The following is a 27,960-nucleotide window of genomic DNA, read 5'->3' on the forward strand; positions in this document are numbered from 1 at the left end:
CAGACATTACAGATAAAATACAATTTGGTACAAGAGGAATCAGAGGGCTCGTTAGATCTTACAATCTAAAAAAAAATGATGATTTTTGGAGAAGAAATATCAGAATAGGCCTGGGTGGGAAGCAGGTAAAAAAAAACCGCACAGTGATCCGATGCAGCCAAACACACTGCGGGTGAGGTGTCATCAAAGTGAACATCACATCATTAACAGATCGCAACTGCAGTGCGTAGGGAACGCGAGTTTCTCGCACCCAACAGGCCCCAAAGGGATAAACAAGCCGCACCGGAACACATTTCACAGCCAATGCAGTTCTTCCTTAGCGGTACCTGGGGGTCGACCAGCCAACCGTGGTACAGCGGTATGTTGAGGAGGTCGAAGACGATGCATTCTGGGGTGTACTCGAAATCTGACACTCCTGTGAAGCGCACGTTGACATCTAGACCTGTCGAGAGCTTGGGCAAAACAGTCATGGCGTCATTCACGTTCTGCAAAAAAAAAAAAAAAAAAAAACATTTAAAATAAATAGGTAAAAAATAAAAAAGGGGAAACAAAAAAAAAAAAAAAAAAAAAGCTGCCTGGTTTTCCTGTAATCTGAAGCTCAGTTAGAGGGATTTCTTCCCACTTTCTGCCCGGCTGATCTGTCACCAGACAGGAAGTGAGGAAAAAAGAAAACTTCAACAGCAGCACTGATATAAATGAAACGCTTTTCTTTAACCACTTCAAGTCTACCCCCTTCCTGCCCAGGCCAATCTTCAGCTTTCAGCACGATCATGCTTTGCATGACAATTGCGCGGTCATGCGTCACCGTACCCATATGAATTTTGTAGCATTTTTTTGAGACGGATAAAAAAAAAAACAAAAAAAAAAAACGTTATTTTGGTGGTATTTTATTCACCATTGGGATTTTAATTTTTTTGCTATATAAAATGAAAAAGTCCAAACATTTTGAAAATAAAAAAAAAAAAAAAAAAGTGTTTTTCTTATAAAATTTTGCAAATAAATAATCTTTCTTTATAAATCTTGACCGAAATGTATTCAGCTATTTTTTTAGTAAAAAAAAAAAATATTAGTTTATAACCAAAAATTCAAATTTTTCTAAATTTTTTTGTACATTTAATTTTTTCATATATTTTTTCTTTTAACCCCTTCATGCCGGCGCCTCCCGGCCCTTTAAGAGCTTCAGAAGCCGGGAGGTGGGACGGGCGGGGTGGGGTTTAGGGATCATGTGACCGCCACCGTAGGTCCCGATCGAAAGAGGAGATCGGGACCTTTCCGTGACTACCGGACATGTGTGCTGGGAGCGCGCAGGGCGTGCGCTCTCAGCACATATGTTTTTCTTACCTGACCGCAAATGTGCAGCCGCTCGGCGTCTAGGCCCAGACGCCAGGAGGCCGCACATTTGTGTGCAGCCGGCGTGAAGGTGTTAAACATACTGTCACCATGGTGACACTGTACTACTTGTGGGGGTGATGAAGATTTTTTTTTTTTCTTTTTTTACACTGATTGTTTTTGCACCCATAAAGGCTGTAAAATCAATCATTTCTCCTTCTCTCTGGTTGCATTCTTGCAGGCATTGAGAAATACTGAGTGAGCTGTGATTGGTCACATCTTGTCACATGGTAGAAGGCTGTTGTGAATAGCCCTGTACTATGTGATCTCTGTGATCATTCACAGATTTCACACGTAGTAAGCAATGATGTCAGCAAGTGACATCTTGTTTACTACTGTTGATGTGATCGCACGATCGGCCAATCAGTGATCGCACGATCGCACAATCGGCCAATCAGTGATCTCACGATCGGCCAATCAGTGATCTCACGATCGGCCAATCAGTGATCTCACGATCGGCCAATCAGTGATCTCACGATCGGCCAATCAGTGATCTCACGATCGGCCAATCAGTGATCTCACGATCGGCCAATCAGTGATCTCACGGTCGGCCAATCAGTGATCTCACGGTCGGCCAATCAGTGATCTCACGATCGGCCAATCAGTGATCTCACGATCGGCCAATCAGTGATCTCACGATCGGCCAATCAGTGATCTCACGATCGGCCAATCAGTGATCTCACGATCGGCCTATCAGTGATCACACGATCGGCCTATCAGTGATCACATGATCGGGACCTCACACAGGAGGTCCCGTACAGCGATCGGCACCAGATCGCAGTGCTGCGCGCGCACAGGCAGTGAATGCGGGGGCCAATTATAAACGGCGGCCCGCTCCTGCACTGCTCCCGTCCATCCGTTTATGTACATGGGCCGGACAGGAAGTGGCTACGGCTAGAACCAGTGTCATATTTGTATTTCAGTGTTGCTGTTGGAGATATTCCCTCACTTTCCGTCCGATGAATCCGCTGTCAGTAGGACAGGAAGTAAGGAGAAATCTCATTAATGGGGCCATGGATAGCAGCAAAGACCTGACAGAGGTTATAATCCTTCCCCACTTTATCCCAAACCGATGCAAAACTGATGTTAGATCTGCTACCACCATAGGAGGCAGGAGACCGGCTATACTAAATCCCCTATGAGCCTATTAACAGTGGACTTAAAGAGTAACTCCACTTTTGTTGAGAAAAAAAAAAAATTCCCCTCTGGGTGATCTATGTACATTGCAGGGATTTTACCAAAATTTGTTACAGATTCCGACCTTTTGCTATTCTGAAGAAATGGCTGTTTGTTTGCCTGTGTCCATGTGCGGAGTGAATCTAACAGGAGTGATTTTAGAATGATCAATCAGCTGCAGGGTCCTGAGGAAAGTGGTGGGGTCTGCATCCTTATAGACATGATTTCCCTTTGAGAATAGGTCACCAAATTTAAATTTTTGTTGCAGGGGATGCTCAAAATCAAATGTGTATCTCAGTGAGCCAATCGCACGAGCGGGAAATGACATTTCTGGAGGGCCTTCTGCGCACAGAACGCCTCCAGGCCGCCATATTGCGTTCTACAGAGAATTACAGCGCTGCAGATTGAAAAAGAAAGTTAATTTGTAACATTTAATTACAACAGGACGTGTCACAATTTTAGATGCTTTTTTTTTTTTTTTCTTCCCACGAAAGCGGAGTTACCCTTTAATTCAAAATTTGTTCTGAAAATCATCACCTCGGAACAGACCTGCTGAAAATTGAGCTGAAGCACTTCAGATTTTTCTTGCGGCTCGATGGACAATATACAATCCCCTGAAGGAAAAAAAAAAAAAATAGAAGTCACCAAAACGAAAAAAAAAACAAAAACAAAAAGAAATTCACATGTTAAAACTGAACTCTGGGCACTTTTATTGAAAGAAGACCCCCCCCCCCCCATTGCTAGAAACCTGTATACCTGACTGGGGGGGGGGGGTAATAAACAATCATACTTACTTTGTTCTTGTGACTTTAACTTTATTCTTACCTGTTTTTGTCCTGCCTAAAAACTACAGGGGGCGGAGACAAGACCAGGCACCATGAACAAGGAAAGAGCAGAGTTGTGGGAGGGGCCCAACAGGCTCAACCTGCTACAGAAAAGTAGAGGAGGGGGCGGAGACAAGACCAGTCACCCTGTGCGAGCAGAGCTGTGGGAGGGGCCCAACAGGCTGCACCTGCTACAGAGAACTACGGGGGGGGGGGTGAGGAGACAAGACTAGTCTCTCTGTACAAGCAGAGAGCAGAGCTGTGGGAGGGGCCCAACAGGCTGCACCCACTACAGAAAACTACAGGGAGGGGGGGGGCGGAGGCAAGACCAGACACCCTGCACAAGGAGAGGAAGCAGCAGTGAGTGGTCAAGACAAGACCAGTAGCTCTGTACAAGCAAATAGAACAGAGCTGTGGGAGGGGCCCAACAGGCTCCACCTGCTACAAAAAAAAAACTGAAGGAGGGGGCAGAGCAAGACCAGTTGCGCTGCACAAGGAGAGAGAGCAGAGCTGAGGGAGGGGCCCAGCAGGCTCGACCCACTACAGAAAACTACAGGTGGGCGGAGTCAAGACCAGTCACCCCGTGCAAGCAGAGAGCAGAGCTGTGGGAGGCGCCCAACAGGCTGCACCTGCTACAGAAGACTACAGGTGGGCGGAGTCAAGACCAGTCACCCCGTGCAAGCAGAGAGCAGAGCTGAAGGAGGGGCCCAGCAGGCTCCACCTGCTACAGAAGACTACAGTGGGGGCGGAGACAAGACCAGTCACCATGAACAAGGAGAGGAAGCAGCAGCGAGCGGTCAAGACAAGACCAGTAGGAGGGGGCGGAGACAAGACCAGTCACCATGAACAAGGAGAGGAAGCAGCAGCGAGCGGTCAAGACAAGACCAGTAGGAGGGGGCGGAGACAAGACCAGTCACCTTGAACAAGGAGAGGAAGCAGCAGCGAGCGGTCAAGACAAGACCAGTAGGAGGGGGCGGAGACAAGACCAGTCACCATGAACAAGGAGAGGAAGCAGCAGCGAGCGGTCAAGACAAGACCAGTAGGAGGGGGCGGAGACAAGACCAGTCACCTTGAACAAGGAGAGGAAGCAGCAGCGAGCGGTCAAGACAAGACCAGTAGGAGGGGGCGGAGACAAGACCAGTAGGAGGGGGTGGAGACAAGACCAGTCACCATGAACAAGGAGAGGAAGCAGCAGCGAGTGGTCAAGACAAGACCAGTAGGAGGGGGCGGAGACAAGACCAGTCACCATGAACAAGGAGAGAGAGCAGAGCTGTAGGAGGGGCCCAGCTACAGAAGACCAGTAGGAGGGGGCGGAGACAAGACCAGTCACCATGAACAAGGAGAGGAAGCAGCAGCGAGTGGTCAAGACAAGACCAGTAGGAGGGGGCGGAGACAAGACCAGTCACCATGAACAAGGAGAGAGAGCAGAGCTGTAGGAGGGGCCCAGATGCAGAAGACTACAGGAGGGGGCGGAGACAAGACCGGTCCCCCTGCACAAGGAGAGGACGCAGCAGGGAGCGGTCTTGGTTACAGGAAGTCTCACCCTGGATTCCTGCGCAGATCTGGAAGAAATACACAAATCTCACGGAGACTCGGGAAGAACACACGTTCTGTTTAGATAATATTTACTTATTCATGAATTGAGCATTAAGCAATCATGGGGGGCGGTGGGTAGCTGGCTGGGGGGGGGGGGGGGGTACAGAGAAGGTGCCATGATTGTGTAATGTTTACTTGAAGAGATGGCTTGCCAGGGCGAGTCCCATGCAGTGCAGGCACACCCATCAGGAAATTCTCCTCCTCTGCTGTTACAAGCAGGCCATCTATTCAGCTCTTGTCGGGACGTCAGGAAACACATCAGTGCGGGGAGACTGGCTGTGCCGGCTCCACATTCCCCCAACCTGACAAGGATTACTGCATGGGGAGGAGACCGGCGGCTACAGCCAACGGAGAGACACTCAATGACTATTACACTTCTACAAGAACAGATCAATACAGGGAAAGAGAAGAGGAAATGGAGAAATGAAGGAGAAAAGGGAACGAAGAAGACAATAGAGAGGAGAAAACAAAATATAACAAGGGAGGAAGACAGAAAGAAAAACCAGGAAATTAAAGCTGAACTCCGAGCAGATACACACAAATGAATGCAATTCTGGAATCATTAATAGGGTTTTTAGGCGTGTCATCAGCCCTTTGCAATCTCCCTGTACAGCAGAGCTCAGTCTGGGCGAAGGAAAGCAGCACAGGGAGTCAATCAGTGGTGATGCAGTGCAAGAATCATGCTGATAGGAGAAGAGAGCAGAGTGAGAGATGAGCTCAGCAGTCTGCTGCTTCTCCTGTTAATTGGGTAGATACAAGACATGTAAGTGACAACGAAGTGCAGCGCAAAAAAAAAGGTTTCCTGTCCTGCCAGGCAGGGCTCTGCTGTGTGACCATGCTGTGTAAATCCCAGGTCTGGATGGAAATACAGCAGCCTTATATGTATTTAAGTGCATGCCTGGAGCGCAGCTAAAGATGAAAGAAAAAAAAAAAAGGGGGGGGGACGGAAAACAAAAAGAAGGGAAAACAAAAGGGAAAAAAAAGAAAAAGGGAAAAAAAAGGGGAAAAAAAAAAGAAAAGGGAAAAAAAAGAAAAAGGGAAAAAAAGAAAAAGGGGGGAAAAAAAGGGGGGGGGGGGAAAGAGAGGGGAAAAAAAAAAGAGAAAAAAAGAAAGTGAAAAAAGGCAAAAAAAAGAAAAAAAAAAAAGGGAAAAAAAAAAAAGAAAGGGAAAAAAAAAGAAAGGGAAAAAAAAAGAAAGGGAAAAAAAAAGAAAGGGGAAAAAAAAGAAAGGGGAAAAAGGGGAAAAAAAAGGGAAAAAAAAGGGAAAAAAAAGGGAAAAAAAAGGGAAAAAAAAGGGAAAAAAGGGAAAGAAAAGAAAAGGGAAAAAAGAAGAAAGAAGGAGTGACCCCCTCCTCACCTCCCCCCTTTCCCCATCGATCAGACCCTTAGTTTTGTGCCAAGCTACATGGTGCCAGCTCTTTCCCTGTGGCAGCTGAACAAGACTTAAGCTCTGCCAGGGGGTACGACAATCTCTGAAGCCTCGAGATATAGGCCTTCACATATGTGTGCCCCCCCGGGGCCCCTGCACAGGCCAAAAGCCCCGCAACCCCTCTGCCTAGTATACACTACCTGGCCTATGCACAGTAGGCAGGCCACGTCCCCCAGGTACCTGTACATCATGGAGGCCACACCCCAAATGTCTCTGGACAATACCCAGGCCACGCCTCCCTAGGTCCCTGTACATCATGGAGGCCACACCCCAAATGTCCCTGGACAATACCCAGGCCACGCCTCCCTAGGTCCCTGTACATCATGGAGGCCACACCCCAAATGTCTCTGTACAATACCCTGGCTTCGACTCTCCAGGTCCCTGTACGGTAAGCAGGCCACACCTCTCCAGGTCCCTGTACCGTATGCAGGCCAAACCTCTCCAGGTCCCTGTACAGTACGCAGGCCACACCTCTCCAGGACCCTGTACCGTACGCAGGCCACACCTCTCCAGGTCCCTGTACGGTACGCAGGCCACACCTCTCCAGGTCCCTGTACGGTACGCAGGCCACACCTCTCCAGGTCCCTGTACCGTACGCAGGCCACACCTCTCCAGGTCCCTGTACCGTACGCAGGCCACACCTCTCCAGGTCCCTGTACGGTACGCAGGCCACACCCCTCCAGGTCACTGTACGGTACGCAGGCCACACCCCTCCAGGTCCCTGTACAGTACGCAGGCCACACCCCTCCAGGTCCCTGTACGGTACGCAGGCCACACCTCTCCAGGTCCCTGTACGGTACGCAGGCCACACCTCTCCAGGTCCCTGTACGGTACGCAGGCCACACCTCTCCAGGTCCCTGTACGGTACGCAGGCCACACCTCTCCAGGTCCCTGTACGGTACGCAGGCCACACCTCTCCAGGTCCCTGTACGGTACGCAGGCCACACCTCTCCAGGTCCCTGTACGGTACGCAGGCCACACCTCTCCAGGTCCCTGTACGGTACGCAGGCCACACCTCTCCAGGTCCCTGTACAGTACGCAGGCCACACCTCTCCAGGTCCCTGTACGGTACGCAGGCCACACCCCTCCAGGTCCCTGCATGGTACCCTATACAGCTGTGGAACATTCTGTCCTGTGAAATGATTTTTTGCTTCTCTATATACATGTGGGGAGCCTCTCTCTGCAGCCATGACATCATCACCTCTGTACAATACTGAACACACGGCAATACAAATATATAGACCATCCGCCTTGTAATTATTACGGCATTCAGTACACGTCTCCCTCCCCCTCTTACCAAGATGTGCCATTAGTTCCTCAGACGTCACCACTTCTTTCTGCGGCGGCAATTTTACCTGCCAATAAATGAATGAAAAGTCAATGACAGAGAAAGCTTCCTCCTATCCACATCCATACATATCATACAATGCATTCCGGGAAGATCACGTATTCTACGATATCTACGTAAAGTGGATGGAAACCCCAACAATCAACGTCTCTGATTTGCTCCCTTTAACTCCTCCCGTCCGGCCGCTGTATATAAACGGCCTCCCTGCCCCCTGCTTGTGCACCGTGATCCTGTGCCCGCTGTATCCTCCGGACACAGTGGAACACCGATCGTCGGACGGGACCTCTCTGCGAGGTCCTGATCATGTGATCACTGATTGGCCAATCAGTGATCACATGCGGAGTAGTAAGTAAGATGTCACTTGTGCAGGGGCAGACTGACCATTTGGAAACTCGGGCACTGCCCGAGGGCCCGGGGTAAGTAGGGGGCCCCCATGAGATGCCCCTGGTACCTTTTTCATAGGCTTTTTTGAGTTTGGGCAAAAACACAGGGGCCCCATGATTCCCTATTGCCCGGGGGCCCCATGAGTTGTCAGTCCGCCCCTGCACTTGTGACATCATTGCTTACTACATGTGAAATCTGTGAATGATCACAGAGATCACATGGTACAGGGCTATTCACAACAGCCTTGTACCATGTGACAAGCTGTGACCAATCACAGCTCACACAGTAGTTCTCAATGGCTGCAAGAATACAGCCAGAGAGAAGGAGATATTATTGCTTTTACAGCCTTTATGGGTGTAAAAGCAATCAATGTAAAAAAAAAAAAATCTTCATCACCCCCCACAAGTAGTGCAGTGACACCATGTACTGCTAGGGTGACAGTATGTAAAAAAAAATAATATAAAAAAATAAATTAAAAATGAAAAAAAAAAAGTTTAAAAATTATATTTTTTGGTTATAAACTAATTTGGGTTATTTTTTTTTTTACTAAAAATATAAAACGAAATAAATTTTAAGATTTATGATGAAATATTATTTATTTGCAAAATTTTATAAGAAAAACACTTTTTTTCAAAATTTTTGGACTTTCATTTACATAGCAAAAAAAATAAGAATCCCAGCGGTGAATAAATACCACCAAAATAAAGCTTTATCTGTCTCAAAAAAATGCTAAATAATTCATATGGGTACAGTGTTGCATGACCGCGCAATTGTCCTTCAAAGTGTGATGGCGCTGAAAGCTGAAAATTGGCCTGGGGGGAAGGGGTTAATAGGCCATTATTGTGTAATATACGTCTGATAAGCCCGGGTTCTCTCAAGCATTCTTCCCGATTCTGATCTTAGACTACAAAACACATCCCCCCGTATGGTGTGGAGATTTCTAGTTTGGGGGGGGAGGGGCAATGGGTTTAAAGCTAAACCTAACATTACCCTTTTTTTTTTCTTCATCTACCCTTGTAACCAGCCCTCTCCATGATATTTAGGGCTGGTGCCAGGCACTGTACTGCACTTCTCATGCGTAACAAAAAAAAAACCACATCTTTTGCATCCTTTTAGATGTGGATTGCTGCTGGCGACTGGCTGCTGCGCATTTTAACTGTGCAAACTGCTGATCAGTTGCTTGACTACTGATCAGCAGATTGCACAGCTGATGTTTGCAGCGTCACATACAAAAGATTTTGCAGCACACTTACCAGCCAGCCTGCAAAGCCACCGAATTGCCCTAACGGTTTACGTTAAACACAGTGGGTTTTGTTTGCACGCATTTGCAAATATGTGCATAAGCCGCAGTGCCTACAACGGGGGGCCTCTGTATATATTGCAGTTCTGTGTCAGTCACTAGACTGCTCTTCCCAAGCATTACATTAAAAAAACACATCCTTTGCATCCCTTTAGATGAGGATCCCTACTGGCGACTGGCTGCTGCGCATTTTAGCTGTGCAAACTGCTGATCAGTTGCTTGGCTACACTCTACTGGCAACTGATCAGCAGATTGCACAGCTAATGTCTGCAGCATCACAAACAAAGATTTCGCAGCACACATACCAGCCAGCCTGCAAAGCCACCGCACTGCCCTGTCTAATGCCCTGTCTGCTGGGGGTGCTGCAGAGGATACTGTACACTGCGATGATTACAGAGGAAGTGTCGAGGTGCCTGGGACCCTTCCGTGAGCTCAGAGGCCACGGACAGGTTGTAGCCTGGACTGGGGAAGGAAGACTCCGGCTTCGGCTCGGACTAAACCAGAACGTGTTGTGGAAATAAACACAAACCAGATTTTGCTGCTCAGGGCGTGCGCTTTTATTTTCATCACCTACAGGCCCTGGTGTGGTGTAACCCTCTGTGTACACAGTCCCTGCGGCTAGCAGAACCGGTCTTTATTCCAGATAAGGACTAATACTAAACATCCATTTCAAAGGAGTGAAATGAAAAAAAAAAAAGGAGCAAAAAAAACCGCAACGCGGTGGCGTCACTCATGTGTGAAAGGCACCTTACTGATATTTAGGTGTCCTGGCCTCATAGCTTTTTTTGGCAGCACAGTGGCTAAATGGTTAGCACTTCCGCCTGGCAGTACTCGGGTCGTTGGTTCGAAATCCCAACCACGGCACCACCTGCCTGGAGTTTGCATGTTCTCCATGTGCCTGCGTGGGTTTCCTCCGGGTACTCCGGTTTCCTCCCAAACTCCAAAGACACGCTGCTAGGTAAATCGGCTCCTGTCTAAGTTGGCCCTAGTATGTATGAATGTGAGTTAGGGACCTTAGATTGTACACCCCTTGAGGGTCGGGGACCTTAGATTGTACGCCCCTTGAGGGTCGGGGACCTTAGATTGTACGCCCCTTGAGGGTCGGGGACCTTAGATTGTACGCCCCTTGAGGGTCGGGGACCTTAGATTGTACGCCCCTTGAGGGTCGGGGACCTTAGATTGTACGCCCCTTGAGGGTCAAGGACCTTAGATTGTACGCCCCTTGAGAGTCGGGGACCTTAGATTGTACGCCCCTTGAGGGTCAGGGACCTTAGATTGTACGCCCCTTGAGGGTCAGGGACCTTAGATTGTACACTCCAGACGCGGAGGGGGGGGGGGGTGCTGTTGGATCAGTGGCCCAGATGCATGGGGGGAGGGTGGTGTTGGATCAGTGGCCCGGGCTTGGGGGGGGATCTAGGAGTCAGAGGCCCTGCCGTGACATGGGGAAGGGGTTTCGTGGTTTTGGGAGTCAGTGGCCTGGGTGCATAGCGGTCGTCGGATAAGTGGATTTGGGTGCAGCTGCCGGCTCAGGGGGTCAGTTGCCTAGGTGCAGGAAGGTTCAGGGGGTCAGTGGCCCATGTGCAGGGAGGGGTGGGGGCGTATTAGTGGTCCAAGCATGGGAGGGGGGGGGGGTGTTGGATCAGTGGCTTGGGTGCAGGCCGAAAGGGAGTGTTGGATCAGTGGCCCGGGCACAGGGAGAGGGGGAGAAGCTGGGGTCAGGAGTGGAGCAGGGGAAGGGGGTCTGGGGGGGTCAGTGGTCCTGGCGCAGGATGGGGGTGAGGTTCCTCCTGGGGTCAGTGGCCCTGGCACAGGAAGGGTGGTTCAGGGGTCAGTGGTCCTGGTGCAGGAAGGGGGGTGGGGTTCCAGGGGTCAGTGGCCCTGGCGCAGGAAAGGGGGGTGGGGTTCCTGGGGTCAGTGGCCCTGGCGCAGGAAAGGGGGGTGGGGTTCCTGGGGTCAGTGGCCCTGGTGCAGGAAGGGGGGGTGGGGTTCCTGGGGTCAGTGGCCCTGGCGCAGGAAGGGGGGTGGGGTTCAGGGGGAGGAGGAGGAGTCTGGAGTGGCACCGGCACACCTATCACAAGACAAATCTCCTGCAATGTAAAGCGATCCCTACACAAGTGTTTTCAATGGAGTTTAACCATCGAGCCGGAGTCGCCCTTTAACGCCACCTACCTTCCAGCGCAAGAAAAGGATATTCATGATGGCCAACAGGGGGCACGGGCCGTTCTCGCTCTGAGTTATAACCGGCGTCCGCTCTCCTTTCCAATTTATCCACTTCACAAAGTAATAGTCCGCCGCGGCAGCGCCCTCGTTCCCTGGCGACTTTGCCACCGCCCCCTCCAAGGCCTCCTCGCAGGGGCTGACGCTGGAACTGGAGCACAGCAAGTTCTGCAGCGAGGGATTTTCCACTTTCGCCTGCTCCTCCGGCGACCTGCTGGCTTCCGGCTGCTCCGATTCGACGGATGTGGACAGAAGGTTCACTTTACTGGAATCCGCTGTGGTCTGGGAGAGGCTATCCTCCACCTCTAGACTGGACTGCGGCTCTTGCAGTTTGCGGCCGCCGCTGCCGCCATTTTCGTCGCTGGAGGTCGATACTTCGCAAGCATCGGACGTCTCCTGACTCCTCTCCGTCGTCGTATCCGAGTCCAACTTCCGACTTTCGGAATCGCTCTCTGAAATCTGCGCTTCCTCCAAGTCTTCGGGAGACTTTTGTCCCAAAACGTCACAATTTTCTGGCTGCGTGGGGGCGGCCTTCTCCTCCACGAGATCCATTTTTTCGCTGTCTGTTGTGGGGTCCATCGTTGCGCCAAAAACCACCAACGTTCCTATAAATTTTCTAGGTGCAAATTTAAGAAAAATAAATTTAACAAAAAAAAAAAAAAAAAAAACGTCTTTGATCCAGAAAAAGATATAAATAGAATTTCAAAAATACTTTAAAAATTTCCTTCAGCTGAATAATATTTTATATTTCATATACAAAGCAAAACAAAAAACACTGGACTGCGCAAAATTAATTTTTTTAAATATATTTTTGTGCGTTGTACACGCTGGTCATCAATACTGGAAAATAAAAATAATCTGTGGTGGAAATGTCATGAAAAAAAAAAAAATACGCCAAAAAGGAGGGAGATGAGTGCGAGTTTATAAGAAAGCGTCTGAAAAAAAGTATAAATTGTGCATTTTCTTTAGAAGAAAATTTGTTGAGTGGAAACAGACGCCCGGCGGAGGTTTAGGTTGATCGATATTTTTCAGACGTTCGATGAACGTATTTGGGTTTCAGTGTGGACGATGGCGTTTCCATCCGAGTCAAGATGGCGGATGACGATTGGAGGTGATTTGAGGAGCCTGCAGAGAGAGGTAAAATGGGGGGAAAAAAAAAAAAGTGGAAATGATTATTATACAGTATTTATATAGAGCGACAGGACAGGTATAATACAATTCAAGACAAGAGAGTTAGGAGGGCCCCGCCCAGGAAAATTAAAAAATTGTCTCCGCCCCCTCCTGTAGTTTTCTGCAGTTGGGCCCCTCCTACAGCTCTGCTTCCTCTCCTTGTACAGAGTGACTGGTCTCGTCTCAGCCCCCCCCCGCTCTGCTTCTCCTTGTACAGGGTGACTGGTCTCGTCTCCACCCCCTCCTGTAGTTCTCTACAGCTAGGCCCCTCCCACAGCTCTGCTTCTTCTCCTTGTACAGGGTGACTGGTCTCGTCTCAGCCCCCCCCCCCCCATAGTCATATGTAGCTGGGCCCCTCCCACAGCTCTGCTTCTCCTTGTACAGAGTGACTGGTCTCGTCTCAGCCCCCCCCCCCCCATAGTCATATGTAGCTGGGACCCTCCCACAGTTCTGCTTCCTCTTCTTGTACAGGGTGACTGGTCTCGTCTCCGCCCCCTCCTTTAGTTCTCTACAGGTGGGCCCCTCCCACAGCTCTGCTTCCTCTCCTTGTACAGAGTGACTGGTCAGGTCTCCACCCCCTCCTGTAGTTCTCTACAGCTGGGCTCCTCCCACAGCTCTGCTTCTCCTTGTACAGGGTGACTGGTCAGGTCTCCACCCCCTCCTGTAGTTCTCTACAGCTGGGCTCCTCCCACAGCTCTGCTTCTTCTCCTTGTACAGGGTGACTGGTCTCGTCTCAGCCCCCCCCCCCCTGCCACTCTGCTTCTCCTTGTACACGGTGACTGGTCTCGTCTCCTGCCCCCCCCCCCCCCCCTTAGTCTTCTGTAGCTGGGCCCCTCCCACAGTTGCTTCCTCTCCTTGTACAGGGTGACTGGTCTCATCTCCACCCCCTCCTGTGGTCTTCTGCAGCTGGGCCCCTCCCACAGCTCTGCTCTCCTTGTGCAGAGTGACTGGTCTTGTCTCCACCCCCTCCTGTAGTTCTCTACAGCTGGGCCCCTCCCACAGTTCTGCTTCTTCTCCTTGTACAGGATGACTGGTCTTGTCTCCGCCCCCTTCTGTGGTCTTCTGCAGCCCCTCCTACAGCTCTGCTTCCTCTCCTTGTACACGGTGACTGGTCTCGTCTCCGCCCCTTTCACCCCCCAGTAGTCTTCTGTAGCTGGGCCCCTCCCACAGCTCTGCTCTCCTTGTGCAGAGTAACTGGTCTTGTTCCCGCCCCCTCCTGTAGTTATCTACAGCTGGGCCACTCCCACAGATCTACTTCTCCTTGTACAGGGTGACTGGTCTTGTCTCCGCCCCCTCCTAGTTTTTTTGTAGCAGCTGGAGCCCTCAGCTCTGTTCCAAGCATGTCTCCAGACCGAAACCCTATTGAGCATCTGTGGGGCGTCCTCAAACAGACGGTGGAGGAGCGCAGTCTCTAACATCCACCAGCTCAGTGATGACGTCATGGAGGAGTGGAAGACGGAAGGTGGAGGAGCGCAAGGTCTCTAACATCCACCAGCTCAGTGATGATGTCATGGAGGAGTGGAAGAGGACTCCAGTGGCAACCTGTGAAGCTCTGGTGACCTCCATGCCCAAGAGGGTTAAGGCAGTGCTGGAAAATAATGGCGGCCACACAAGATATTGACACTTTGGGCCCAATTTGGACCTGGTCACTTAGGGGTGGACTCACTTTTGTTGCCAGCGGTTTAGACATTAATTTATTAATTAAAAAGTATATATTTTACACAAACATACATATACACACTATATTCCCAAAAGTATTGGAATTATTATTATTATACAGGATAGGCCCCTCTGAAGAGATGAGTTTTCAGGGATCGGCTAAAAGTGGACAGAGGAGGAGATAGCCGGACGTATCGGAGAAGAGCATGGGAGGTGGTGACAAGGGAGCTAGAGAGCAGGAGGTCTTTGGAGGAACGAAGAGAACGATTTGGTTGGTATTTTGAGACCAGGTTAGTGATGTAACTAGGGGCTGAGTTGTGAATGCCGGCCTTTCCACACACATGAACTTTAATGGCATCACAGTCTTAGTCTGTAGGGTTCAAGGTCCAGTCAAGTTCCTCCACCCCAAACTGGCTCCTCCATGTCTTTATGGACCTTGCTTTGTGCACTGGTGTGCAGTCATGTTGGAACAGGGAGGGGCCATCCCCAAACTCTTCCCACAAAGTTGGGGGCATGAAATTGTCCAAAATGTTGCCTTAACAGATCACTTCACTGGAACTAGGGGGCCAAGCCCAACCCCTGAAAAACACCCCCACACCATAATCCCCCCTCCACCAAACTGTACACTTGGCACAATGCAGTCAGGTAAGTACCGTTCTCCTGGCCACCGCCAAACCCAGACACGTCCATCGGATTGCCAGACAGAGAAGTGTGATTGGTCACTCCAGAGAACACGTCTCCCCTGCTCTAGAATCCAGTGGCGGCGTGCTTTACACCACGGCATCCGACGCTTTGCATTGCACTTGGTGATGTAAGGCTTGGATGCAGCTGCTCGGCCATGGAAACCCATTCCATGAAGCTCTCTACGCACTGTTGTTGGGCTCATCTGAAGGCCACACCAAGTTTGGAGGTCTTTAGCTATTGACTCTGCAGACAGTTGGTGACTTCTGCGCACTGTGCGCTTCAGCATGCGCTGACCCCGCCCTGTCATGTGACGTGGCCTACCACTTGGTGGCTGAGTGGCTGTTGTTCCCAGTTGCTTCCACTTTGTTATAGTCCCACTAACAGTTGAGCGTGGAATATTTAGTAGCCAGGAAATGTCACGGATGGACTTATTGCACAGGTGACCACCTATCACGGGACCACGCTTGGAGTCACTGAGCTCCTGAGAGCGACCCATTCTTTCACCAATGTTTGTAGAAGCCGTCTGCATGCCTAGGGGCTTGATTGTATACACCTGTGTCCATGGAGGGGATTGGAGCACCTGAATCACATGATTGGGAGGGGATTGGAACACCTGAATCACATGATTGGGAGGGGATTGGAACACCTGAATCACATGATTGGGAGGGGATTGGAACACCTGAATCATATGATTGGGAGGGGATTGGAACACCTGAATCACATGATTGGGAGGGCGGGGCCAATACTTTTGGCAATATAGTGTACATTGCTATATTGTAAAGCGCTATATAAATCCTGTATAATAATAATTGCATCACGTGTGACATGGTGACAACGTAGGAGCAAAAACAGGAAACAGGGGCAGAGCATTGTTACCCTATAAACAGGAAGTGCCTGAACAAGGACCTATATAAATAAATATATATATACAGTGGGGCAAAAAAGTATGTAGTCCCCACCAATTGTACAAGTTCTCCCACTTAAAAAGATGAGAGAGGCCTGTAATTGGCATCATAGGTAGACCTCAACTATGAGAGACAAAATGAGAAAACAAATCCAGACAATCTCATTGGCTGATCTGGAAAGAATTTATTTGCAAATTATGGTGGAAAATAAGTATTTGGTCACCTACAAACAAGCAAGATTTCTGGCTCTCACAGACCTGGACCTTCTTCTTTAAGAGGCTCCTCTGTCCTGCACTCATTACCTGTATCAATGGCACCTGTTTGAACTTGTTATCAGTATAAAAGACACCTGTCCACAACCTCAAACAGTCACACTCCAAACTCCACTATGGTGAAGACCAAAGAGCTGTCGAAGGACACCAGAAACAAAATTGTAGACCTGCACCAGGCTGGGAAGACTGAATCTGCAATAGGCAAGCAGCTTGGTGTGAACAAATCAACTGTGGGAGCAATAATTAGAAAATGGAAGACATACAAGACCACTGATAATCTCCCTCCATCTGGGGCTCCACGCAAGATCTCACCCTGTGGGGTCAAAATGATCACAAGAACGGTGAGCAAAAATCCCAGGACCACACGGGGGGACCTAGTGAATGATCCGCAGAGAGCTGGGACCAACGTAACAAAGGCTACCATCAGTAACACACTACGCCGCCAGGGACTCAGATCCTGCAGTGCCAGACGTGTCCCCCTGCTTAAGCCAGTACATGTCCGGCCCGTCTGAAGTTTGCTAGAGAGCATTTGGATGATCCAGAAGAGGATTGGGAGAATGTCATATGGTCAGATGAAACCAAAATAGAACTGTTTGGTAGAAACACAACTCGTCGTGTTTGGAGGAGAGAGAATGCTGAGTTGCATCCAAAGAACACCATACCTACTGTGAAGCATGGGGGTGGCAACATCATGCTTTGGGGCTGTTTCTCCGCAAAGGGACCAGGATGACTGATCCATGTACAGGACAGAATGAATGGGGCCATGTATCGTGAGATTTTGAGTGCAAACCTCCTTCCATCAGCAAGGGCATTGAAGATGAAACGTGTCTGGGTCTTCCAACATGACAATGATCCCAAACATACCACCCGGGCAACGAAGGAGTGGCTTCGTAAGAAGCATTTCAAGGTCCTGGAGTGGCCTAGCCAGTCTCCAGATCTCAACCCCATAGAAAACCTTTGGAGGGAGTTGAAAGTCCGTGTTGGGCAGCGACAGCCCCAAAACATCACTGCTCTAGAGGAGATCTGCATGGAGGATGGGCCAACATACCAGCAACAGTGTGTGCCAACCTTGTGAAGACTTACAGGAAACGTCTGACCTCTGTCATTGCCAACAAAGGATATATAACAAAGTATTGAGAGGAACTTTTCATATTCACCAAATACTTATTTTCCACCATAATTTGCAAATAAATTCTTTCCAGATCAGCCAATGAGATTGTCTGGATTTGTTTTCTCATTTTGTCTCTCATAGTTGAGGTCTCCCTATGATGCCAATTACAGGCCTCTCTCATCTTTGTAAGTGGAAGAACTTGTACAATTGGTGGCTGACTAAATACTTTTTTGCCCCTCTGTATATAGATATTCGTGAATTACATACACTTTGTCACGTGTGACATGGTGAAAGCATAAAAGCGAAAATGGTTAACAGGGGAGGAGTGCTGTTCACATACAATTACATATAGTTACATAGTTAGTCTGGCTGAAAAAAGACTAAAGTCCATCCAGTTCAACTATTAAAAAAAAAAAAAAAAAAGTTATAATCCTACACCCACAGGTGATCCAGAGGAAGGCAAAAAAAACTCAGCAAAGCACGATCCAATTTGCTCCTGCATGTTAATTCAATATACTGTATACATATATATACACACATACATACACATACATATATATATACACACACATACATACATATATATATACACACACATACAGTACATATATATATATATATATATACATACACACACACACACATACATATATATATATATATATATATATATACACACACACACACATACATACATACATACATACATACATATATACATACACACACATACATACATACACACACATACATACATACATACATATATATATATATATATATATATATATATATAATTTTATTTTTTTTTTGTTCAGGCACTTCCTGCTATAAGTGAGAAGGAGATATAGATTTTATATCTATATATCTATATCTACATATAAAATCTATATCTCCTTCTCACTTATAGCAGGAAGTGCCTGAACAAAAAAAAAATAAAATTATATATATATATTTAGAGAGAGAGATACATATAGAGTTAATATAAAATGCGTCATATGTGACATGGTGACAACGTAGTATGAAAGTGGGAAACGGGGTCAGAACGTTGTCACCCTATAACAGAAAGTGCCTTAACAAAGGACCTCTAATATATATATCTCACACACACATACATATAATATATATTATAGGTCCTTGTTCAGATACTTTCCGTTATAGGGTGACAACACTCTGCCCCCGTTTCCCATTTTCATCCTACGTTGTCACCATGTCACATGTGACGCATTTATATTAACTCATTAACTCAACGATTTTAAAGTCGGATCCAGGGTGATCCGGGGATGACTGTTGCATGGATAACACTAAGATGCAACTTTCATGTGACTTTGGAGAATTTACATTGCAGTCTATGGCCCTTAAGTTGTATGAAAGTCACATCAAAGTAGCTCATGAAACTTTTTTTTTTTTTAAATTCGCATCGGTTACCTCATACATATACAGTTGCAAGAAAAAGTATGTGAACCCCTTGGGATTACGTGGAGTTTTGCATGAATTGGGCATAAAATGTGCTCTGAACGTCATCTAAGTCACAACAATAGAAGAACAGTCTGCTGAACATAATACTACACAAACATTAGATGTTGCCATGGTTTAATTGCACATAACATGTAAACATTCACAGTGCAGGGAGGAAAAAGTATGTGAGGCCCTAGCTTAATGACTTCTCCCAGAGCTAATTGGAGCCAGGAGTGAGCCAACCTTGACTCCAATCAGTGTGATAATATTGGATGTGTTGCTGACAGCTGTCCTGCCCTTAAAAAACACACACCTGTTTTGGGTTTACTGGTTTCAAGAAGCACTGTCTGATGTGAACCATGCCTCGCAGAAAAGAGCTCTCAGAAGACCTACCATCAAGAATTGTTGACTTGCATGAAGCTGGAAAGGGTTACAAAAGTATCTCCTTGAGCCTTGATGTTCATGTGTCCACGGTAAGACAGACTGTCTACAAATGGAGAAAGTTTAGCACTGTTGCTACTCTCCCTAGGCGCGGTCGTCCTGTAAAAATGACTGCAAGAGCACAGCGCAGAATGCTGCATGAGGTAAAGAAGAATCCCAGAGTGTCAGCTAAAGACCTACAGAAATCTCTGGCACATGCTAACATTTTTGTTGACACATCTACAATAAGGAAAACATGAAACAAGAATGGAGTACATGGGAGGACACCACGGAGGAAGCCATTGCTGTCCAAAAAGAAGATTGCAGCACGTTTGAAGTTTGCAAAAGAGCACCTGGATGTTCCACAGCACTACTGGCAAAATATACTGCGGACAGATGAAACCAAGATTGAGTTGTTTGGGAAGAACACACAACACTATGTGTGGAGAAAAAAAGGCCCAGCACACCAACATCAAAACCTCATCCCCACTGTGAAACATGGCGGAGGGAGCATCATGGTTTGGGGCTGCTTTGCTGCCTCAGGGCCTGGACGGATGGTTGTCATTGATGGGAAACTGAATTCCAGAGTTTATCAAGACATTTTGCAGGAAAACGTACGACCATCTGTCCACCAACTGAAGCTCCGCAGAGGATGGGTGATGCAACAGGACAATGACCCAAAGCATACAAGTCATTCAACAAAACAATGGCTGCAACAGCACAGAATACGCCTTCTGGAGTGGCCCAGTCAGAGTCCTGACCTCAACCCCATTGAAATGCTGTGGCATGACCTTAAGAGAGCGATTCACACCAGACATCCCAAGAATATTGCTACACTGAAACAGTTTTGTGAAGAGGAGTGGTCCAAAATGACTCCAGATCGTTGTGCAGGTCTGATCTGCAACTACAGGAAACGTTTGGTTGAGGTTATTGCTGCCAAAGGAGGGTCAAGCAGTTATTAAGTCCAAAGGTTCACATACTTTTTCCTCCCTGCACTGTGAATGTTTACATGTTATGTGCAATGAAACCATGGCAACATCTAATGTTTGTGTAGTATTATGTTCAGCAGACTGTGTTCTTCTATTGTTGTGACTTAGATGACGTTCAGAGCACATTTTATGCCCAATTCATGCAAAACTCCATGGAATCCCAAGGGGTTCACATACTTTTTCTTGCAACTGTATATTAGTTAATTTATTTATTTTTTATTTCAGGTACTTATATAGAGCTGTCAATTACGCAGCTTTACATATATATTGTACATTCACATCAGTCCCTAACCCTCAAGGGGCGTCCAATCTAAGGTCCCTGACCCTCAAGGGGCGTCCAATCTAAGGTCCCCGACCCTCAAGGGGCGTCCAATCTAAGGTCCCCGACCCTCAAGGGGCGTACAATCTAAGGTCCCCGACCCTCAAGGGGCGTACAATCTAAGGTCCCCGACCCTCAAGGGGCGTACAATCTAAGGTCCCCGACCCTCAAGGGGCGTACAATCTAAGGTCCCCGACCCTCAAGGGGCGTACAATCTAAGGTCCCCGACCCTCAAGGGGCGTACAATCTAAGGTCCCCGACCCTCAAGGGGCGTACAATCTAAGGTCCCCGACCCTCAAGGGGCGTACAATCTAAGGTCCCCGACCCTCAAGGGGCGTACAATCTAAGGTCCCTAACCCTCAAGGGGTGTACAATCTAAGGTCCCTAACCCTCAAGGGGCGTACAATCTAAGGTCCCTAACCCTCAAGGGGCGTCCAATCTAAGGTCCCCGACCCTCAAGGGGCGTCCAATCTAAGGTCCCCGACCCTCAAGGGGCGTCCAATCTAAGGTCCCTAACCCTCAAGGGGCGTCCAATCTAAGGTCCTTGACCCTCAAGGGGCGTACAATCTAAGGTCCCTAACTCACATTCATACATACACATACTAGGGACAATTTAGACAGGAGTCAATTCACCTACCAGCATGTCTTTGGAGTGTGGGAGGAAACCGAAGCACCCGGAGGAAACCCACGCAAGCACAGGGAGAACATGCAAACTCCATGCAGGAGGCGCCATGGTCGGTAATCAAACCCATGACCCATTTACTGCAAGGCAGACGTGCTAACCACTAAGCCACTGTGCGTCACGTGTGACATGGTGACAACACAAAAGCAAAAATGGGAAGCAGGGGCGGAACGTTGGCACCCTACAAGAAGAAGTGCCTGAACAAGGACTAATAAATATATATGCTTCGGTTTCCTCCCACACTCCAAAGACATGCTGGTAGGTGAATTGACTCCTGTCTAAATTGTCCCTAGTATGTGTATGTATGAATGTGTGTGTGTGTGTCAAATGTGACATGGTGACAACGTAGGCGGAAATGGGGGCAGAGCGTGGTCACCCTACAACAGGAAGTGGCTGAACAAGGACTATATATATATATATATATATATATATATATATATATATATATATATATATATATATATATATATATATATATATATGTGTCACATGTGACATGGTGACAACGTAGGGGCAAAAATGGGAAACGGGGCAGAGCGTGGTCACCCTACAACAGGAAGTGCCTGAACAAGACCTCGATGGCGAGATCATTTTATAAAAGACTTTTTCAAATGAAGCGACTATGGGGTTCGATCTCCAGCGAATATTTATATAAAAGCTGCAGATTTCAAAACGTCTTTATAAAGGACACGAACACGAGGAATGTTAGGAGAGGGATTTCCACGATGATTATTGTTTCTTCGTAGAAGATGCCCACCAGACCGAGCGTCCCTCTGCGCTCTCCTCACCGTGCGGCTGATCTATCCTGCGGAGTGACACCATTATCCAAGCGTGTCATAATTCCGTGTCACAGCCCCGCCTCCTGACTCATGTATGAACGGTCTCCTGCTCTTCAAAGCGGTCACTGCGGCTGCATTCCAGTCGGATGGACGAGTCCCGATTCACACGCAGCGTCACCAAGCCGATGACGGCGGTCATCCTCCCCGGGTTGCGCACTTCCACTGCTGCTATACCCCTCCCGCGGTCTGTCACCAAATTACGTTCATACTTGTGCGACTTGTCATGCGACTCCGGACACACCTAGGTCGCATGACGAGTCGCAGCCCATGCGAAGCCATTCAAACGTATGCAAATTTAAAAAAGGTTTCGTGCACTACTTTGATGCGACTTTCAATGTAAATTCTCAAACTCGCATGCAAGTCGCATCTTAATGTCATGCAACAGTCAGCCCCGGTTCACAATGGATCCGACTTTCAAAGTCAAATGGCAGTGCGACTTCGGGTCAAACTTCATAGACTTCACGTACAGATGTCTACGCAAGTCGCACCCCAAACCGGGATAAGTAGCGCAGGAACTGATTTTGGAATCGATGCCACTCCAGCAAAATTGGAGTCGCACCAATCCATTGCATGCGATTTGTCATGCAAGTCTGGACACAAAAAGGTCACGTGACGAGCTCCAGCCCATGTATTTCAATGGAAGCCGTTCGAATCTATGCGAATTTAAAAAGGTTCGTCCCCTACTTGGATGCGGCTTGAGCGCCATAGGCTGCAATGTAAATTCTCAAAAGTCGCATGCAAGTTGCATCTTAATGCTATTAATATAACCGTCAGCCCCGGTTCATACCGGATCCGAATTTGAAATCGTGCGACTTCACTTGAAGTCTCAGCATTTCAAAGTCGGATGGCAGTGCGACTTCGAGTCCAACTTCATAAACATCTGTGCGACTTCACGCACAGATGTCTACGCAAGTCGCACCCCAAATCGGGAAACGTAGTGCAGGAACTACTTTTCTAAATCGCCGAAACTCCGACTAGAAGAGTTCTATTGACGATCTTTGCCTGCGATCTTTCATGCGAATCTGGACACAAACAGGTCGCATAACAAATCGCAGCCAGTGGATTTCAATGGAAGCCATTCAAACCGATGTGAATTTAAAAAAAAAAAAAAAAAAAAAGTTTCATGAGCTACTTTGATGTGAATTTCATACAATTCTCAAAAGTCACCACTTAATGTTGTCAATGCGACAGCTGTGCAACCGTCAGCCCCGGTTCATACCGGATCCGACCTTTGAAATCGTGCGACTTCACTTGAAGTCGCGCAATTTAAAAGTCGGATGACAGTGCGACTTCGGGTCCAACTTTATGAACATCTGTGCAACTTCACGCACAAATGTCAATGCAAGTCACACCCCAAATATCAGGAAAAGTAGTGCAGGAACCACCGCTCTAATCACTGAAACTCCGACTAGACCGGTTCCATTGACGATCTTTGCATGCGATTTGAAATGCGAATCTGGACACAAACAAGTCGCATAACGAATCGCAGCCCATGTATTTCAATGGAAGCCGTTCAAACCGATACAAATTTAATCAAAAAAAAAAAAGTTTCATGAGCTACTTTGATGTGAATTTCATACAATTCTCAGAAGTCGCATGGAAGTCGCATCTTAATGTTGTCAATGCGACAGCTGTGCAACCGTCAGCCCCAGTTTCGGGTTTTTTGCACTTTGAGATTATCGGTCATGTTGGAAAATTCACGGAAAACAGCCGATTTTCCCGCCAATGATTTTATTTCCTGCGCTATGATGGCTCTTGCGCTTGTCCCCTGTGTGTCTAACACACTTCCTGTCCCAGGGTGACAACGCTGCATAGATACAGCTCAGTGAGGGTGCGTTGTCACCCTGGGACAGGAAGTGTGTAACTGGCAGGATCAAAACAATAGGAAAAGGAAATCCTGAATAAAAAGAAAACGAAAGCAGCTGCCACATCTAGGGACTGTTATGCAGGCCATAGATGGGTTAAAAATCGGCAGATTTTTCGTCCGAAAAAAAAAAAACAGTCGATTTTCGCATCGTTTGTGGATTAATTGGTCGGCTGTTTTTCGGGGTTTTGGCACATTTTTTTTTAATCGGTCAAGTTGGAAAATTTGCAGCCAATTTTGACGATCAGCCGATTTTCCCGGCAATGATGGGCAAATTTATCAAATATTTACCGATAAAAAATCTGCGCATGAGCCGTGACCTGCAAGAAAAAGAAAGAAAGGAAGAAGAAAGAAAGGGAAAGAAGAGGAAGTAGAAAGAAGAACGAAGACAAACAGAAGAACGAAGACGGAAAGAAGAACGAGGAAAGAAGAACGAAGAAAGAAGAACGAAGAACGAAGAAAGAAGAACGAAGAAAGAAGAACGAAGAAAGAAGAACGAAGAAAGAAGAACGAAGAAAGAAGAACGAAGAAAGAAGAACGAAGAAAGAAGAACGAAGAAAGAAGAAAGAAGAACAAAGAAAGAAGAAAGAAGAACAAAGAAAGAAGAACGAAGAATGAAGAAAGAAGAATGAAAAAGAACGAAGAAGAAAGAAGAACGAAGAAAGAAGAAAGAAGAATGAAAAAGAACGAAGAAGAAAGAAGAACGATGAAGAAAGAAGAACGATGAAGAAAGAAGAACGATGAAGAAAGAAGAACGAAGAAAGAAGAACGAAGAAAGAAGAACGAAGAAAGAAGAACGAAGAAAGAAGAACGAAGAAAGAAGAACAAAGAAAGAAGAACGAAGAATGAAGAAAGAAGAACGAAGAACAAAGAAAGAAGAATGAAAAAGAACGAAGAAGAAAGAAGAAAAAGAAAGTAGAAGAAAGTAGAAAAACGAAGAAAAAGAAAGAAGAATTCCAGTCCGCTATTATATTTTATATGAAAAGTGTTGCAGTTGCAACAATGTATCTATTTGTATCTATTTGTATCTATTTGTATCCGAATAAAACCATCTGTATCCGAAATAGATACAAATGGATACAAATAGATACATTGTTGCAACTGCAACACTTTTCATATAAAATATAATAGCGGAGCTCTCTGCAGGGACAGAAGTAATTAGATGCCGGCCGCAGACGGGATGATGATCAGCCGATTTGTTTACCGTTGGTGGTAACGTCGGGCGATCGAACGACCGATTTTTCGGGTTTTTTTTTTATAAACAAACGGCCAATTTTCGACCCGTCTATGGCCAGCATTAGGCTGCGATATGTAATATTTTTACTCTTCATCTGAGAGACACTCGATACAGATAAACAATCGCTGTACCTGACGAATCCGTCCGCCGCCATTTGGTGTCGCCTGGAACCCTCCGGTCTGGACAGAACCTACAGACGCATCGAGAGGCCGGTGCTGGATTTTGCAGCAAACATCGCACTGCGAGTCGCTGTGGAGCAACTGAGGATTGCATAACCTGGAGTGAGCCAATCCCGACACCGGATTACAACACACAGCGCGGCCCGCAGCTCAACCCAAAACACCGGCGAAAATAACGAAGGCTCGACGGCTTCTTCGCATCAGATATTTATGGCCAGCTGGGCGGAGGAGAATGTAGGAAAAAAAATGTGCAGAAAGACTTCTAGAGAGACCAGCTTCCTGCTTCTCCTGTGCTGCTTCCCTGAACATTTGCATGCGATGATGGGGCACTATACCTCCCACTGACACCAATGATGGGGCACTATTCCTCCCACTGACACCAATGATGGGACACTATTACTCCCACTGACACCAATGATGGGACACTATTACTCCCACTGACACCAATGATGGGGCACTATTCCTCCCACTGACACCAATGATGGGGCACTATTACTCCCACTGACACCAATGATGGGACACTATTCCTCCCACTGACACCAATGATGGGACACTATTCCTCCCACTGACACCAATGATGGGGCACTATTCCCCCCACTGATACCAATAATGGGGCACTATTCCTCCCACTGACACCAATGATGGGGCACTATTCCTCCCACTGACACCAGTGATGGGGCACTATTCCTCCCACTGACACCAGTGATGGGGCACTATTCCTCCCACTGACACCAATGATGGGGCACTATTCCTCCCACTGATACCAACGATGGGGCACTATTCCTCCCACTGACACCAACGATGGGGCACTATTCCTCCCACTGACACCAACGATGGGGCACTATTCCTCCCACTGACACCAACGATGGGGCACTATTCCTCCCACTGACACCAACGATGGGGCACTATTCCTCCCACTGACACCAACGATGGGGCACTATTCCTCCCACTGACACCAACGATGGGGCACTATTCCCCCCACTGACACCAACGATGGGGCACTATTCCTCCCACTGATACCAACAATGGGGCACTATTCCTCCCACTGATACCAATGATGGGGCACTATTCCTCCCACTGACACCAATGATGGGACACTATTCCTCCCACTGACACCAATGATGGGGCACTATTCCTCCCACTGACACCAATGATGGGGCACTATTCCTCCCACTGACACCAATGATGGGGCACTATTCCTCCCACTGACACCAATGATGGGGCACTATTCCTCCCACTGACACCAATGATGGGGCACTATTCCTCCCACTGACACCAATGATGGGGCACTATTCCTCCCACTGACACCAATGATGGGGCACTATTCCTCCCACCGACACCAATGATGGGGCACTATTCCTCCCACTGACACCAATGATGGGGCACTATTCCTCCCACCGACACCAATGATGGGGCACTATTCCTCCCACTGACACCAATGATGGGGCACTATTCCTCCCACTGACACCAATGATGGGGCACTATTCCTCCCACTGACACCAATGATGGGGCACTATTCCTCCCACTGACACCAATGATGGGGCACTATTCCTCCCACTGACACCAATGTTACATATATGTAGGTAATGTATCCACTATATATACAAATACATAGAATCTATATATATATATACACCCCTGCAGTGCATTCTGTACACAATGGTATACAGATGGATATATTACAGGCACACAGACAGTACAGAGTGCATAGGAGGACATAGAAGACACATGACACAGCCAAGTCCACACATAATATCACCGAAGGTGCACAGTAAGCCCAGGACGAGTTACCTGCAGGTGCTGGGGCCCCTCTCGGGCGCAGGGCTGGCAGTCAGGGGCCCCTGGGGCTCCTCAGGCCTCTCTGCTTGTTTATTCTCACCAACTTCACTCCAGCCTCAGGCCGCCACCGAGACGAGCAGCTGGATAGACGCTACACAGCGCGCTCTACTGACACCTGCTGCTAGGGAGAGGAAATGCGTTCCAGGAAAGGCAGGGACTATAGAGTCAAGCAGCCAGCCGGCTAGACGGAACGCAGCGTGCTCTGCTGCCACCTACTGCCCGAAAGAGATAGAGCGGGGAAAGGTGGGGGGAAACCATAGAGTGAGGCGAATAGCCGGCCAGAAGGTATCCAGCCACCTACAGTCCGCTTTCCATTGCGTGGGAAGATCATAGAGTCAAAAAAAGAACGCAGCGCGCTCTGCTGACATCTGCTGCCTGGAGGACGTAGTTGACCTGTGTTGCCTATAGCAACCTGCAGACTGATTGGCAGTCAGTGGATTGGTTGCTAGGAGCAACCACACTTTTCAGCCCCTGACAACAATCCCCTTCAGTGCAGACTATTTGTATTTATTGGAAGTTTTTGCGATCGATCACCGGCCTGCCGCGTATCGATAGGATCTCAGGACTAAAATGATTGAATTGAGTAAGAATTGTAAGTCACAGACCCTCCAATCCAGCGATTTAGCGATCTGTTCATCGATTTCTGCCCCGCGGGTCAATCGGCTGTGACG

At 47.8% G+C, this 27,960-nt stretch overlaps 1 protein-coding gene across 1 annotated transcript; it reads right to left on the minus strand.

Moving 5' to 3' along the window:
* Positions 1–326: 326 nt before the first annotated feature.
* On the minus strand, positions 327–27,378 carry MINDY1 (MINDY lysine 48 deubiquitinase 1; the record flags this gene model as incomplete). Its single annotated transcript, XM_089663737.1, has 5 exons — positions 27,242–27,378; positions 11,615–12,787; positions 7,711–7,768; positions 3,103–3,179; positions 327–485 (listed from the first exon to the last, which is right to left on the minus strand). Coding segments are annotated over exons 2-5 (921 nt in total), but the record flags the coding sequence as incomplete, so codon positions are not given.
* Positions 27,379–27,960: the final 582 nt, after the last annotated feature.

The sequence above is a fragment of the Staurois parvus genome, unplaced genomic scaffold (genome assembly GCF_062004578.1).
Source record: "Staurois parvus isolate SC_StPar_1 unplaced genomic scaffold, SC_StPar_1.0 ptg001757l, whole genome shotgun sequence".
In the NCBI taxonomy this organism is placed as follows: Eukaryota; Metazoa; Chordata; class Amphibia; order Anura; family Ranidae; genus Staurois; species Staurois parvus.